This window comes from Trichoderma virens (assembly GCF_000170995.1).
Source record: "Trichoderma virens Gv29-8 chromosome Unknown TRIVIscaffold_5, whole genome shotgun sequence".
In the NCBI taxonomy this organism is placed as follows: domain Eukaryota; kingdom Fungi; phylum Ascomycota; class Sordariomycetes; order Hypocreales; family Hypocreaceae; genus Trichoderma; species Trichoderma virens.
In genome coordinates, this window is record NW_014013744.1 from 1,343,929 (window position 1) to 1,357,646 (window position 13,718).

The 13,718-nt window shown below is 50.9% G+C and overlaps 6 protein-coding genes across 6 annotated transcripts; 2 read left to right on the plus strand and 4 right to left on the minus strand.

Moving 5' to 3' along the window:
* Window positions 1–489: 489 nt before the first annotated feature.
* On the minus strand, window positions 490–1,648 carry TRIVIDRAFT_118023 (uncharacterized protein; the record flags this gene model as incomplete). Its single annotated transcript, XM_014102379.1, has 2 exons — window positions 490–1,275; window positions 1,334–1,648. Coding segments are annotated over 2 exons (1,101 nt in total), but the record flags the coding sequence as incomplete, so codon positions are not given.
* Window positions 1,649–3,150: 1,502 nt separating this feature from the next.
* On the plus strand, window positions 3,151–3,498 carry TRIVIDRAFT_220896 (uncharacterized protein; the record flags this gene model as incomplete). The annotated part of the gene is made up of 3 exons (XM_014102380.1): window positions 3,151–3,279; window positions 3,347–3,419; window positions 3,479–3,498. The coding sequence occupies 3 exons, from the start codon at window positions 3,151–3,153 to the stop codon at window positions 3,496–3,498; spliced, it is 222 nt and encodes a 73-aa protein (XP_013957855.1).
* TRIVIDRAFT_215851 (uncharacterized protein) lies at window positions 3,496–4,741 on the minus strand (the record flags this gene model as incomplete). Its single annotated transcript, XM_014102381.1, has 2 exons — window positions 3,496–4,427; window positions 4,487–4,741. The coding sequence occupies 2 exons, from the start codon at window positions 4,561–4,563 to the stop codon at window positions 3,686–3,688; spliced, it is 819 nt and encodes a 272-aa protein (XP_013957856.1).
* Window positions 4,742–8,138: 3,397 nt separating this feature from the next.
* On the plus strand, window positions 8,139–8,964 carry TRIVIDRAFT_215852 (uncharacterized protein; the record flags this gene model as incomplete). The annotated part of the gene is made up of 1 exon (XM_014102382.1): window positions 8,139–8,964. The coding sequence occupies one exon, from the start codon at window positions 8,227–8,229 to the stop codon at window positions 8,416–8,418; it is 192 nt and encodes a 63-aa protein (XP_013957857.1).
* A 289-nt stretch (window positions 8,965–9,253) lies between these two features.
* On the minus strand, window positions 9,254–10,657 carry TRIVIDRAFT_37668 (uncharacterized protein; the record flags this gene model as incomplete). Its single annotated transcript, XM_014102383.1, has 1 exon — window positions 9,254–10,657. The coding sequence occupies one exon, from the start codon at window positions 10,655–10,657 to the stop codon at window positions 9,254–9,256; it is 1,404 nt and encodes a 467-aa protein (XP_013957858.1).
* Window positions 10,658–11,078: 421 nt separating this feature from the next.
* TRIVIDRAFT_63931 (uncharacterized protein) lies at window positions 11,079–13,223 on the minus strand (the record flags this gene model as incomplete). The annotated part of the gene is made up of 3 exons (XM_014102384.1): window positions 11,079–11,922; window positions 12,006–12,443; window positions 12,505–13,223. The coding sequence occupies 3 exons, from the start codon at window positions 13,221–13,223 to the stop codon at window positions 11,079–11,081; spliced, it is 2,001 nt and encodes a 666-aa protein (XP_013957859.1).
* Between the last annotated feature and the right edge of the window lie 495 nt (window positions 13,224–13,718).

The window sequence follows — 13,718 nt, forward strand, 5'->3', positions numbered from 1 at the left end:
CATTTTGTCCCAGATGGCTGTATCTTGGATGGTAGTGGAGAATGGCTGAGTTTCTTGTTTCTTGTTTAAATGATATAGAGCGAGAACTGTGTAATACTATAACTATTGGTTCATAAATCATTATTTCTTGATGCTGAAGCTGAGATATAACTCTGCATCGAACTACTTTAGTTTGTCTGTGCTGTAAAAGAAAGGGCACAAGGAGAGTAAGCTAATTTGCCAAGGCCATCGGTCTTTTTGCCGCATCCAGTGTTAGAGGAAAAGAATATTGAGTAGAGAAACAGAAAAAGGAAAAAGAAAGAAAAGAAAAGCCAACCAATTTTGAGACTCAACGCAAGAGGCTCGCCAATAAGCTCCGAAACGCCAATAGTATCTTCCACTCAGTACCAATAGAGCCCAAGTCTTCCATAGTATGCCCACCCGTCTCGCAAATATAATCTAGTCGTTTATAATCGATGATTACCCCTGGTTGTCGTTCCCTGGCCGTCCACTTGCGGCGCTCTCGCCTACTTTTACCTCCTCATCAGGAACACCAATGCTTACTCCGCCGGCTAAGCTTGTGGTGCTTTGCCTGGCCCGCTCGCGATCTCGGCCATGACCATAGATGCTCTCTCGAGGGCCTGCGATACTAACGCCACCACCCGGCGCAACACTTGCACTTGCTGTGGTGCTCGCGCTGTCGCTCCTGTTCCTGCTGGCATCACTCGACCGTCTCTCTCGGACGAGCCTCTCCAGCTCTCGGATACGCCTCTTGAGGGCCTCGTTTTCCTTCTTTGCATTGTCCAATTCTTGCCGATAAAAGGCCGTTTCCTCGTACCGCAGCGTTGCGGGCATCAGTCCAGGGCTCATCTGGTCACCCAGAACGGAGCTACCAGGAGTAGCTACCACAGAGCTCATCATGACGGAGTTAGCAGCGGCAGGGTTCCTCTGCTGATGGAAATAGGTCGAGGGGTCTATAGAGCTAGTTGGCGCGGGCGATCCCGTCTGACTTCTGCGAGATGCACTGCTATTCTGCCGTGACAGCGATGCGGGATGGGATGTTCGAGCTCGAGCTTCGTACGACGAGGCAAAGTTGGGGAAAGTCTGGGACGTAGAAGACGAGGTTCTGTGGTGGCGGCGAGAAGTAGGAATCGAGAATCCGGAGCCAGACAAGAGCGACGACTCGACTATGGGGTCGTGGGAAGAAGTAGCATTCGACGTCGACGAGGCGTTTGAAACGACCGACGCATTGTGGGCGGCCCGAAGCATCGAGAGCTCGCGGGTCAGACGATTTACCTGTCGATGGTCAGTCGATGGTCGCACCATGGCGATATCACTATCACGGGCTTCATACCACTGCCTCCTGCTCCTTTTCCAGCTGCATATGAAGCTCAGAAGCCGTCAGCGGCCTCGGGTGGCGCAGAGGGCCCGGGCCTGGCCCGACTGCAGCATCGGATGAGCCCATGGGCGACTGAGGTGAGGGAAACCCGGGAGACGGGAGAGCCTGCGAGGGAACGTGCTGGTTGACGGCGGCCTGGTTGGAAGGCAGGATGTTGACGGACGCAGATGGCGGCGACGATGCGGACTGCAGGTTGGCCGACTGACGACGAGAAGGTGTGCCGCTGGCCAGGACGTGAGGAGAGGGAGGCACCGAGTTCAAATCTGGCATCTTTGCTTTTGTACGGAGCGCACCCTTTTTCTCTCTCTTGTTCCCTGATCCCTTCCTGTGCCGTTGCTCTTGGCTGGAGCGCTGTTGGATGCGATTTAATCTCGTTCAACGTCCTTGCGGATGGCGGTGGCTGTCCGGATCGGCAGGGCTTCTGTCGCGCAGAGACAAGCCGGCAAACGAAATTGAAGATGCGGTGTGTCGTTGAAGCGTCGAGACCGGGTTGAGACAAGAGAGACGTGCTCTCCGAGGTCACCAGATTTGTCGATACGGCCAAGGCACCCCCTTCGGTGGGAGGAGCGGCACGACTAGGTGCGGGGTGAGTGGAAATGTGGTGGCCGCGGGCACTAAAACGTTACCCGAGCAGCCCACTGGAGGCAGTGCTTTAGGGGGTTACAAGTAAGTTTGTTTGCATTGCACCGGACATGCGCCGCCATAAGTTCGTACGAGTACAGGCAGGTACTGGAGCTTGCATCCATTCATTGTGTGCATGCATTAAGCTTGATGCGGCTTGATGCGGTCTACTAATACTTACATACTTTGATGCATGTGTGAATGAAGCTGCGCAACCAAGGACGGTCGTACCTAGACGGGTAGAAAGTCTCAGTTCTAATGCTGATACGTGGCTCATCTGCTACTGCCAAGTACCTTTGTAGGTACCTAGTATGCACCTTGGGTAGTATCAATGACATCCATAGAATGACTTGGACCGTTTGTGTAACCTGTCCTTGCCGTATTAGCTCTTTCATGCGTTCACCACGCCAGATCGCAGCTCTCAACATGTCCTCCATCTATGCGATATTCCTTCTCAGGCTTATCGCAACCTCACATCTTATGCAGCATTAAACCACAAGAGTCGCACCTGTGGGGTTTGTAAACCAGGGGCTCGCGCTCGTTCGAGAAATTATCTAATAATATCAACTCCTTGCCTCAAGTACTGAGACATGCATCGCCTTGCACCTGTATTGTTCCACGACGTCTTGTTCTCTCGATTAATAATAATTAAAGGGCAAAGATCCACAGGCAGTGGCTGGTACGAGGCAAACTCCATTTTATCAAACAGGCAATAGATGCGTGCCGAAGAAGCATCCGCCAAAAAGATTGTCATGGTCATGATACGGAGTTTATCCTCCGTATAAGTTGTGCACGCAATCCAACCAAACTTGGATCATCGAAATGACTACAACATTCGGTCTAGAATACCTAAGCAACAAAAAGGCTCCAATCAAATGAAAAGTTAATAAAGCTCCATATTTGATTTACACATATCGAGTTTGCGAGTATTCTCTTATCCATCTCATCGCTTTGTGGCATCAACATGATGCAATCACCCACCAATGACGGCTCTGACGTCAACGCCATCTACCGCATCTTTGCGTAATAACATTTAAACAGCGGGAAAGAAAACAATCCAACTTCTACATTTTTATCAAGTACAACATTCTTCAAAAATAGCCCAAAAGCTTCTTCCTCACCAGTTTCATCAATCGCATCGCCAAATCATCATGCCTGAGGGACATCAATCTCCTCCTCCCGAGCGCCAAAGCGGCGCCCAGCTACAGGATCCGCCTGGATCTGGCAAGGGGACAGAACTCAGCCAGGCCAGCCAGAAAGACCCCAAGTCCCAGCTTGATGTAAGCAAGAAAAATTCAATTTATTTCCGTCGCGCATAAAGTATCTCTAACACAAAACTCGCGACAGTGTCTCACATCGAACCCCAAGGGGCCAATGGACGATGTGCTTAAACACAAGTTCTCTAGGGAACCTGGAAACTGTGAGAGCTTCTCCAGGGTGGACGCGTAACCAGCATCTCACAACTAATCATTGTCACAGACACTCCGTTGAATGCTTAGGGGAAAGATTGGTATTTTGTACAATAGTCATTCGTAGCATCAATCATTGCGTCGCTATACTATCCTTTGCCCGTGATTTGAAACCATAACACTCGCGTAAGAAATCATCTGAACTAATCATGAGAAGAAGACTAATATTCACAACTTGTAACATAACCCCGCGATTAATTTATTGACTCTTGTTCCTTTAACCGCTCTTGGCATCGGTAGGAGGGACTCCTGAAGCGGGAGCGGCTGTTCCAGGGACAGTGGTAGCATCGGCAGGCGCAGGAGCAGATGCAGGCTTCTCCTCCTTCTTCTCCTTGCCAAAGACCTTCTCAAAACCAGCCGCCTTGTACGCGCTGCCGCCGTGCTCCTCCGTCTTAAGATCAGCCAGTCGCCGGGCCTCGGTGTGGATATCCTGCACCTGTCTTGAGCCGTCGATGTAGAACTGCGCAATCTTCTTGCCAGTAGGTGTGTTGCTGGCCTTCTCAAAGTAGCTGCCCAGGCCGGTGAAGAAGTTGTTGGCGCGCTGGGAGATGCCGTAGCTCTGGTCGGCCGTCCTGGCGCGGTCGGTGGCCTGGTACTTCTTGTCCAGGTCCTGGAGAGTGCTGAGGAATCGCGACGAAACGCCGTGCTTGTGGTCCAGCTCAATGGCGCGCTGGATGGTTGCGTCACCGACAACGTAGCCGTGTGCGAGGTACTCGGCCAGGATGCGGGTGCGGGGCTTCATCTCCTGAGTAATCTCATCGTTGTTGTTGCCCTGTCGAGCAAAGTGCGAGCCATCGTCCTCAGAGTCGCCAGAGGCGCTGGTCACCTTGATGTGGTTGGGACCGAGCTGTGTGTTGTTGAGGAGAAGCGCCGTCTTCATGGCCGTCTCCTTCTCAAAGGTGACCTCTGCGCTCTTCGTCTCGCCCTCGGTGGTAACCTTAATGTCGGTAATTTTGCCGCTATGAAATCATTAGCCTAAGCTCCCAGAATCAGAGTTCAAAGCTGCAGGTGGACGAACCAGAAGCTAAAGAAGTCCTTAACTTCAGCATCGCCAGTTGCGGCGGCAATGTTCTCGACGTGGACGGTGGTAGTCATCTTTGCTAGTTGGTGAGAATAGGGGTTTGATGGTGATAGCTATGTCGCGGTGCTTCGAGGTTTCGAGGAGTAGGAATAGAATAGAATGCTTTCAAGGTGATGCAAGGGCAGAAACGTGGCGATTTATGGGATTCCTGTTTGGGCTACGTATCGTGGCTTTCAGGTTAGCTGGAGGGAACCAGCCGCGCAATTTAGTATCGCAACACCTCAAGAGAGCTTGATTGAGGGGTGTCGGCGGGGCAATTGTGCGACGTCATCATGAAGAAGGGGGTGAGGCTAGAGCCATATGTGGCGGTGCAGTTCGCAGTGCTTTGTGCTTTGGGGCCCCAATCAATATCCGCCGTGGCTCAGCATGGTGCGATGGATGACGTCTTCGAGTTTCGCTGAGCATGTGAAAATGAAGAGTTCTGGAATTTACTACAAGATACGGAGTACTATAGTTTGTATAGTGTAGTACGGATGCTAAGCCATAGCAGTGATGTCCCATAACAAACAGGTTGAGTTTCACGACAGCAACTTATTGGCACCCGTGATGCCATTTGACGGGACCTGATTCAAGGCACGGGTCCACAAGGCAAATCTCAGCACATGCAAGTTCCTTGTCGCGGCTGCAAGTGGAGAGCCAAGAAATGATGCGAGGCAGCTAATTTGCTGCTTGAAATGCAGTAGAGACTGCCATGTATCTATCTATCACAATGTAGATCTCAAGCACACGTATCTACAGTAGACTCAAATCATATTGCTTGGCCGTCTCTAGAGCCACAAAACCATGTCGATTGGAGATTGCGAATACGCTGACCATCCATCCACAGGAACATTCACATCACATTACGGAATAGATCAGAGGATCTGCTGATCGATCTGACCAAGTCCCATTCACCAAAAAAACACGCCGCTGAGAGGCTAGTCAGACGGGAAGATGAGCTCGTCTGGCGGCGAGCTTGCGCTAGCTGTTGTTTAGTTGCGCCACAATCTTGTATGCTTTTGATTGCTCAGATTGGTAATTATAGAAGATTGGTTCCGAGTTTAGAATGCGTTTTAGATCACGTCCCTTGAGCGTGAAAAGACCCAATCTTCATGCAACCCGCCGTATTAATGGGCAGCTACGAATCGTCAATATCACGTGAATGACTCTCTACTGTACTTGAAACACCACCTTGGGTGTTCGTCCCTCCACACTCCTTACTACTAAATCTCCAGATTTCTCCTTTGACCCTTGGCCCACATCTGGATGGATGTACATCATGAATAATCATTCTTGCAGCCCTTGGGTACTGCATCTCATTGCGTTTTGGTATCAATGAAATGCAAACTTCAACAGAGCCTCGAATTCTGCAGTCCAGCAGCTACTGGACAATGTCATCTGTATGGTTCGACGGGCTTCATATAAGCTACATATCCGTCATCTCAACTCCACAGTTGAAACATGGCGCTGACTACGGACCAACATTCTCCTATTCATGCGCATGAAGTCTTTCCAAGTGTAGTGCTGCTGTCTTTTTAAGACGGTAGACGATTCTGAAGCTCCCTAGGGCAAATCTGTGCCCAAGGTATCCTGGTTGCTAACAGTTGATAGCTGTTTTGAGTGACTTCATCGCTAGAGAACAGCAGTGACCAAGCAGCAACACAACACGCAGACCTTGATTCTTTTAAGTGTTCGAGTAGATCGACAGGGAGATATCAAAACTGATGGCACAGGCGAGGCCACCTTTACATCCTACGCGGCACATCAATGAATCATTCAGACGACATACAGGTGCATCTACTGGCATCAATCAATCCAAACCGTACAAGTTACAGACAAGTCCCACATCGTTCATCGCCCCATGGCCATCAAGCTCCGTACGGAGTCCAAGTCTGGAGTAAAGCGACTTGGATACGGAGCGGGCTACGGCGATATCTAAGCGAGGCCTAAGTAATGGCGTGAACCGCTTTGAGCGTCAGGCAATAAACAAGACACCAATAATACGTGTGCAGGACAATACGGAATTGGTCAATTTATGGTTTCGGCGTGATCGGAGCCACGATCTCGACTGCATAATTCTGGTCGTTTCTATTAGATGTCGAGGGGCAAGGTGGTGTGTTCATAATCTGGGTAATTTGGAACATGTCTTACAGCCAGCCATTGACAAGGAAATTGCTCTCAGCACTGCCAATAACGCCGTTACACCTCCCTGCTTGCGGCTAGTGCCGCTGCCGCCTCAGCTACAGACAGTAGTTTGACCTGCCTCAAAGAAGTTCATTGCTACGCACCACTGCGGCTCATTTCGCCGCCTCAACTACCTCTTGATGCCATCTCGATTCATGGCGCCTCAAGGGAGGAAAGACAAGGAAGAACGCGCTTCTTCGCAGGCCAATCTCCCATCGCCACTGCAAAATGAGGGATGTGCTGTACTTGTATGAATCGGCGTCACCGCATTTTCATCAGTTGCCTCGACCCTTGCTGAGCGGCTACACACCCCATAGGGCGCAACAGGGATAAGAGGCGGGGGCCGTGAGTTGGACCCTTGGCGGGCTGCAAGTCCTAGCTACAGTAGCAGCGAGATTTTCCAGCCTCTTTACGCACGTACCAAAGACAAGGAAAAACACCCGCTCTGGATGTGGAAATGATGAAGCTGGCAAGGGCATAGAGCATCCAAGAGCGCTGCCAGTGCAAGCTCGACGCCGAAACATGTTTCTCTCGCCCGGGATGCGGCCCCACCCTTCGGCAACCGCAAAACGGCTTCATTTCGTCCGTCTCACATCAAATCTCTTTGCCCCAAACAGGATGAGGGTGGTTGCACGTGGGGCTGAATGCTTAAAGATGACAAGGGCATCCCGTCAATATGGAAAAGGCAAAGGCAAAATAGCCAAGAGGAAAAATTATCCCCCAACAAAGCAGGAGGACTAGCAACACCATAAGACGGCAAAAAAAGCCACGGTTGCTTCAGCGTCCTTCTCTCTCTTCGGCCTCTCGGCCAGCTCTTGTCTCTTTTCAAACCCCCTCCGAATAGATCTGGTTCAACTGTCAAATGTCCTGTTTCGTTGTAGCCAACCAATAGTTGCTGCTTGATCAGGCTAGGACAGGGTACGGGCAGCCAGCTCTTACGCTCACGCGACGCACATCTTGTAGAGCGGAATCCACTTGAGTGCATGCAAACTAGCACTGACTCGACCTCTGCGCCCCGACCGCCGCTCTCAGAGAGTCTGGAGATTTTTGCATCATATATCAGCCTTTGAACCAGTTTTATGATCAGCACCTGTGTCTTTGATCGTGGGTCCTGATTGTAGCAGGACTGGAAATCGACATCCTGGAGCCGCGAGTATAGCTGTTATAGCCAGCGGTGCCGTGCCCCATTTGCTTGTACTTGGTATGTTTCTGAGATTCGGTAAGGCCTTGTCCGATCCTTTGCGATATTTGCCGTTTGCCGCCACTCTCGTGTGCCACTCGTGACCGACCTTTGCGGCGGGGATGTTGAAGTTGGGCTCGAGTTGGGCATTCAGTGATTCGAATATCTCTCAGATCAGCCTGGTTTCTGCTGTCTTTATATTCCTCTCTTCATGACCCATTCTGACATGGTTGCCCCAGGTCTGCTCCTCAGCATAAGCAATTAAAAGCGCCTCTCTGAGCCTGTTTACATTATTTTGTTCAAATTTGAATCGATCCACACAAAAATACCCATCATGGCGCGGGGCATTTCTAGCTACTCCATGTCTTCTGGCTACTTCAACGGCTATTCCTCCGACTACGAAGAGAAGCTTCTCAACACTGTCTGGATGGGCATTGTCGGATTGGAAGTTTTGATGGTTCTTGGCGTTGCTGTGCGCGGCATCTCTAGACGGCTCAGCCCACACCTCAAGTTGCGATCACGATGAGTTCATAGTCTTGAACTACAACATTATCATTGCGGCACACATACAAACTTCGTACACATGGCATTACAACACGGACTACAACCACCTACCTCCGACCAACCAGCACAATGCTGAACCAAACTCACAGTTACAATCTTTAAGCAAACACTTCTTTTGTTTTTTTTTTTTTTTTTTTAAAAAAAAAAAAAAAATCCTCGACGTTGCAGCATAGCGAGCGAGCGAGCACGGCGGCTTCTTTTTACAACAAAACATTTTTCTGCAACGGCAAGGCGTTTTCAGTGGGATACATTTTTGTCTTTTTTTTCAGAGTATTTTGGGCAACTTTTTTTCTATTTTACTTTTGCATTGTTCAGCGCCATGCATGAAAAAGCGAGCGAAAAACATGGCAGAACATGGATTCAATGACTGGGGGCAAGACGGACGAATTGCAAAATTTGCTGGATAGATGATGAGCTTATGAATGATACCTTTCTCCCTTTCTTCTCACCGCCATATCTAAAGTCTCTCACTGTGATTGAATTAACTCATTTCGATGGTGTCCTGGGTAAAATGATTCATATCTTGATGGAACTATCCTCCACGTTTGCTTTTCTGACTGAGTTAAACAAATGTTTTCAAATACCTAGCGATAAGTCTTGCTCCCACACTATCTCTTCAAGAGTATTATCGTTTCTTGTTCCATTCTTCACAAATGGAGCATTTATTTACACAAAGCCACCCAAAAATTCTCGTTATCCTGCGCCGAAATTCACATCCCCCATACCAAAAACCCGCTCGTAACCAATTCAATCAAGTCCAATCCTAGATATCACGCAACTCATCAAGTCCCCCACATCTAATAAAGAGGCATCGTCCCCTCCGTCTCCGCAAAAGCCTTCTCCAGCATATCCAAGCCCTCCTGAATCTGTTCCGCCGTCACCGTAATCGGCGGCGCAATCCGGAACGTGCCCCCAAAGCTAGGATGGCTGCTCAGATTCGCCCACACGCCCAACTTGTACGCCGTGTCGCCGATGCTCTTGGCCAGCTCCAGGGCGGGCTCCTTGGTTTCTCTGCTGGCGACGATTTCGACGCCGGCCATGAGGCCGCGGCCGCGCACGTCGCCGATGCAGCCGTACCGGGACTTTAGCTTCTGGAGGCCTTCGTGGAGGACTTTTCCGACTTCGCGCGCGTGCTGGACGAGGTTGTCGCGGAAGACAATCTCGAGGACCTTGTCGCCGACGGCGGCGGGGAGAGGGTCGTTGACGTGGGTAGTGTAGAAGAGGAAGCCGTTTTCAGTGCAGACGCGGTCAATCTCGTCGCTGGTGATGACGGCGCTGAGGGGAAGGCCGTTGCCCAGAGTCTTGGACAGAGTGAGGATATCTGGCACGACATCCTCGTGGTTGATGGCCATGAAGTCGCCACATCGTCCAACTCCGGTCTGTGCCTCGTCGACGATGAGGAGCATACCTCTTGCCTCGCAGTGCTTCTTCATGGCCTTGAGGTATCCGGGAGGAAGGACAAGCATGCCTCCCGAGCTTTGAATGCATTCCACAATACAGGCGGCAAGGTTGCCGGTAGACTGCAAGTCAATCATGCGCCAGCCGTAGTCAAGCTCGGCCTCCCAGTCATAGGATCCATCGGGCTTCCGGAACTCGGAGCGGTATGCGTTGGGGGAGGGCAGCATGAATTGGCCGGGGATAGTTGGGCCCTGGCCTTTGCGGCCGAAGTGGTATTGAGCTCCCAGGGCCTGGGCAGTCATGCCGTGCCAGGAAGCGCCGAGTCCAACAATTTCCCACTTGCCAGTGTACACCTTTGCCATCTTGATAGCGGCCTCATTGCTCTCGCCGCCGGTGGAGAGGAAGAAGGCCTTGTCCAGACCATCGGGCAGAGCCTTGCAAAGACGTTCTCCAAGGCTGATAACAGGAGGGCAAACCATGCCCGAGAAAAGATGGTCGAGATACATGGCGTGGTCGTGAATAGTCTTGACAATTTCGGGATGCCCATGACCCAGGAGACAAGACATCTGGCCTGAAGTCCAGTCAAGGATTCTGTGGCCAGAGGCTGTGTAAATGTACATTCCGCGAGACCCGATAATTACGTCGTCGTGAAATTTGGTGCCATAGTTGATCAGATGTGCCTTGGACTTTTCACGGAGTTGCTCCTCGTCAACTCCCGCGTAGAGCGTAGGGGCAATGTCGAGCTTCCCCGACGTGGGAGCCAGCAGAGTGCTATCAGATTCGACGAGAGCTCCTGGAGCCATTGTGAATTCTTGTATAAATGGATACAAATAATAAATGCGAAAATCAATTGAATCTCAAAAGGATCAATGGAGATGTCAAGAATTGCTCTTTATTTGTTGAAGAAGAATGTACTGGCAGACAACTCTTGTTTTCCGCTCTGACTGTTCTATGATGCGAACTCCAACAGCACCCGGCCTCCAAGGGCATTATACTCTTTATATACAAAAACGAAATCCTCATCTCAGCGGTTTTCTAGCCTACTTCCGATATCGTATCTTTGTGGATATCTTCGCGGTGGTGGTTGCTTGCTTTTCTAGCTTCGCCGCGGCCAACAAGTTTCCCGCGGGAGACATCTTTCCCGTAGCTTACTGACTGCTCCGTATTATTCTACGGGTCCCCTATTCCTCCAGTTTACCCACCAAAGCTAGGCATTGACTTTATTTACCAGGCGTTTTGCAACGGGTCCCATACGCTTGGGAAGATGTGGTCCAGGATCGAGGCGTCAAAGTCCTGGAGTTCCAGGCTGCTATTACTCCCGCCTTGCTCATCCGGCGCCACGCCCGCCAGAATCTTCTCCACAATCTCAGCGTGTTGGGCAAGGCAGATGTCGCCCAAATCCCACCTGTACTGTTCCTGGTGTGATCGAAGCGTGGTGATTATGTCGCGGGCAATCTTGAACGAGGGGCTCTGGGCCAGCCCCTCGGGAGAGTTCTCCGTCTCCAGCGCGCACCGCAGCAAGAAATTGACGGCAGCCGGAAAAGAAAAGGAGCTGACGGGCATCCAGAAGTCGCCAAGGTGCTCTGGCTGAAAGTCCTGAATGAGCATCAAAATCTCTTCAGATGTCATGCGTGCCGCGGAATACCGATTCATCACTCCCTCCTCGTTAACGCTGTCCCCTTGCTTCTCAGCCTCGAGCTGTATCCTCTGCAGTAGCAGTTTGGCGGTCAAATATGCTAGGCGAAGATTTGCAGCTCCAATAATATCTAGATGAGACCCGCGCAGAACAATCCGGCGACAGGGTCCCTCCAATGTTTCAACCCATCGATGCAATGCGTGCTCGAGATCGGTTGTGGTCTGCTTATCTTGTCCGACGCAGTATACATACTGCAGAAATCGGTCAAGCACTTCGCTCAAAGTCACCAGTGAAATGAAGATTCTGGTTCTAAGCTCAGCGCGCGGGTTACTTTCATCTGTTAAGCCTTCGCTAAGATATTCTAGAGTGGGCGGAGGCACATCGTATTGAGACCTTTGGATATGAGGTGGCGTTCCATGTGCCAAACTTGTCCTGCAGTTCGACATTTGTAAGTCAGCCATTTAACTTTCTCTTTGTTTCTACAGTCTCAATAATCGGCGGGACGTTACACGTACCATCTGTCATGAACCAACAGCGCCCACCAAATTTTCATGCGCAAATACTTCTCTGGCTGCGGAATTTGCCATGGCAGAGGGTTGTGGTTCAGCCCTAACGAATGCGCCATAGAGACTGCAGATCCAAGAAGCACACCGTTGCCTATCAGAGAAGTGGTGGGCCGTCCGCCAACATTCAGTAGAATCGCCTTGATGATAGACATGCCAGGTGATAGGTGAAGCTCGGAATATACCGCTTCGTTGGCGAGGTTCCAAATGAAGCGACTCTCCGGACACCTATAACGATTCAGGACTGGAGAGCTTTGCCAGTACACAATCGTGTGGGCATATAGGCATGCCAGCAGCGCTGGCGAAATTCGTGTCTTGTCTTCCTGATATTGACGCCGGAATGAGACTTCATCCAGCAGTGGAAGGCACACATTCACTTTTCTAAAGTATCTACAAGGAGAAGAGAGTCAGCTACGTGGAGATTGGCATATGAAAAGGAAGGTTGACGAACTCGTCAATAACAGCCTCATTATGAGGCTCCAAGAGCTTTTCGATTATCTCCAACTTCTCTGCCGAGAAACTACGATTCAACTTGAGGCCCACTGGCCTCTTCTGAACTTCGGTGAATAGAACTGGACGCGAACAGCTGGCGGGCTCCGGGATGATCATTCTGGTGCTCCGGGTAGCTCCGGGTATACCCGAGAGATACGTAGACAAAACTTGGCTATCATTGGTGGAGGCTGGCCCTACAATATGTAGATTTAGATGTTGGTCATCATCGGAGCCCAGGGCCAGAGTTGATTCTTCTCCATGGTCTGTCCTCGACATGCTGGCGATGGAACTTGGCGGCACGTTTGGCATTGCCATTGAGCTCTGTCGTCCCATGGATGTGCCTCTCGTTCCGATCATGGACGCCGAGGTATTAGCCTTTGTATTCCCGTGGAATGGTGCCGCGCCTCGTGCAACCCTCGAGGGGCTTGCTCTGGAGGCATCAGGCGACGGCCGAGCGTCCACTCGACGGCGGCGGCGGCGGGCAGGTTCCGCAGATTCAGAAGTCTGCGAGTCTCCAGGGAAAAAACACTCAGTCTGGTGAGCACGACACGTCAGGCACACCGCAGCATCACCTGCGGTCTGGCACCGTGACTTTCTCCGGCGACAGGGGACACATGCCGGCCGGAGGTGAGACCTATACGGCCTTCCGCCGTTATCTTGCTGCTGGATCTCATGCATAGTCGACTAGAGAGAGCAAAGCACTCGACTTTCGAGATCTGACAAAGCAGAGGCAACACACTTTGGATTGGTCTTCAGCGGCGGTGGATAATCTGCAGAGACTTATAACGCAGCATGCATGTAAGAGGCAGCAGGCAGGAGTTGTCCGCGGCAAAATGTAGAGTTTACCAAGCGGTCACGCTAGGAAGTCTAGAATACGATGAGGCCCGCTCAACGACCAGGTAGTTGGAAACCTAGCAGCCTTAGCTCGAATGCGATATCAAAACCTCGAATGCCACCAACAAAATCGCCTGCAGGAAAAGTTGATGCAGATTGACTCAGTAGGCGTCTCGTCGAGGAATCAGTCCAACTGTATGAAGAAAAATTGAAGAAATGGGCAAACTTTACCCAGTTTCCCCGTGCCACTTCTGAGCAATGATATCTACCAGCATGGGTACTCTCTGTGTTTTCAATGCAAAGTGTCGCCTCTCTCCCCCAGTCAGCTTGTAACGATGC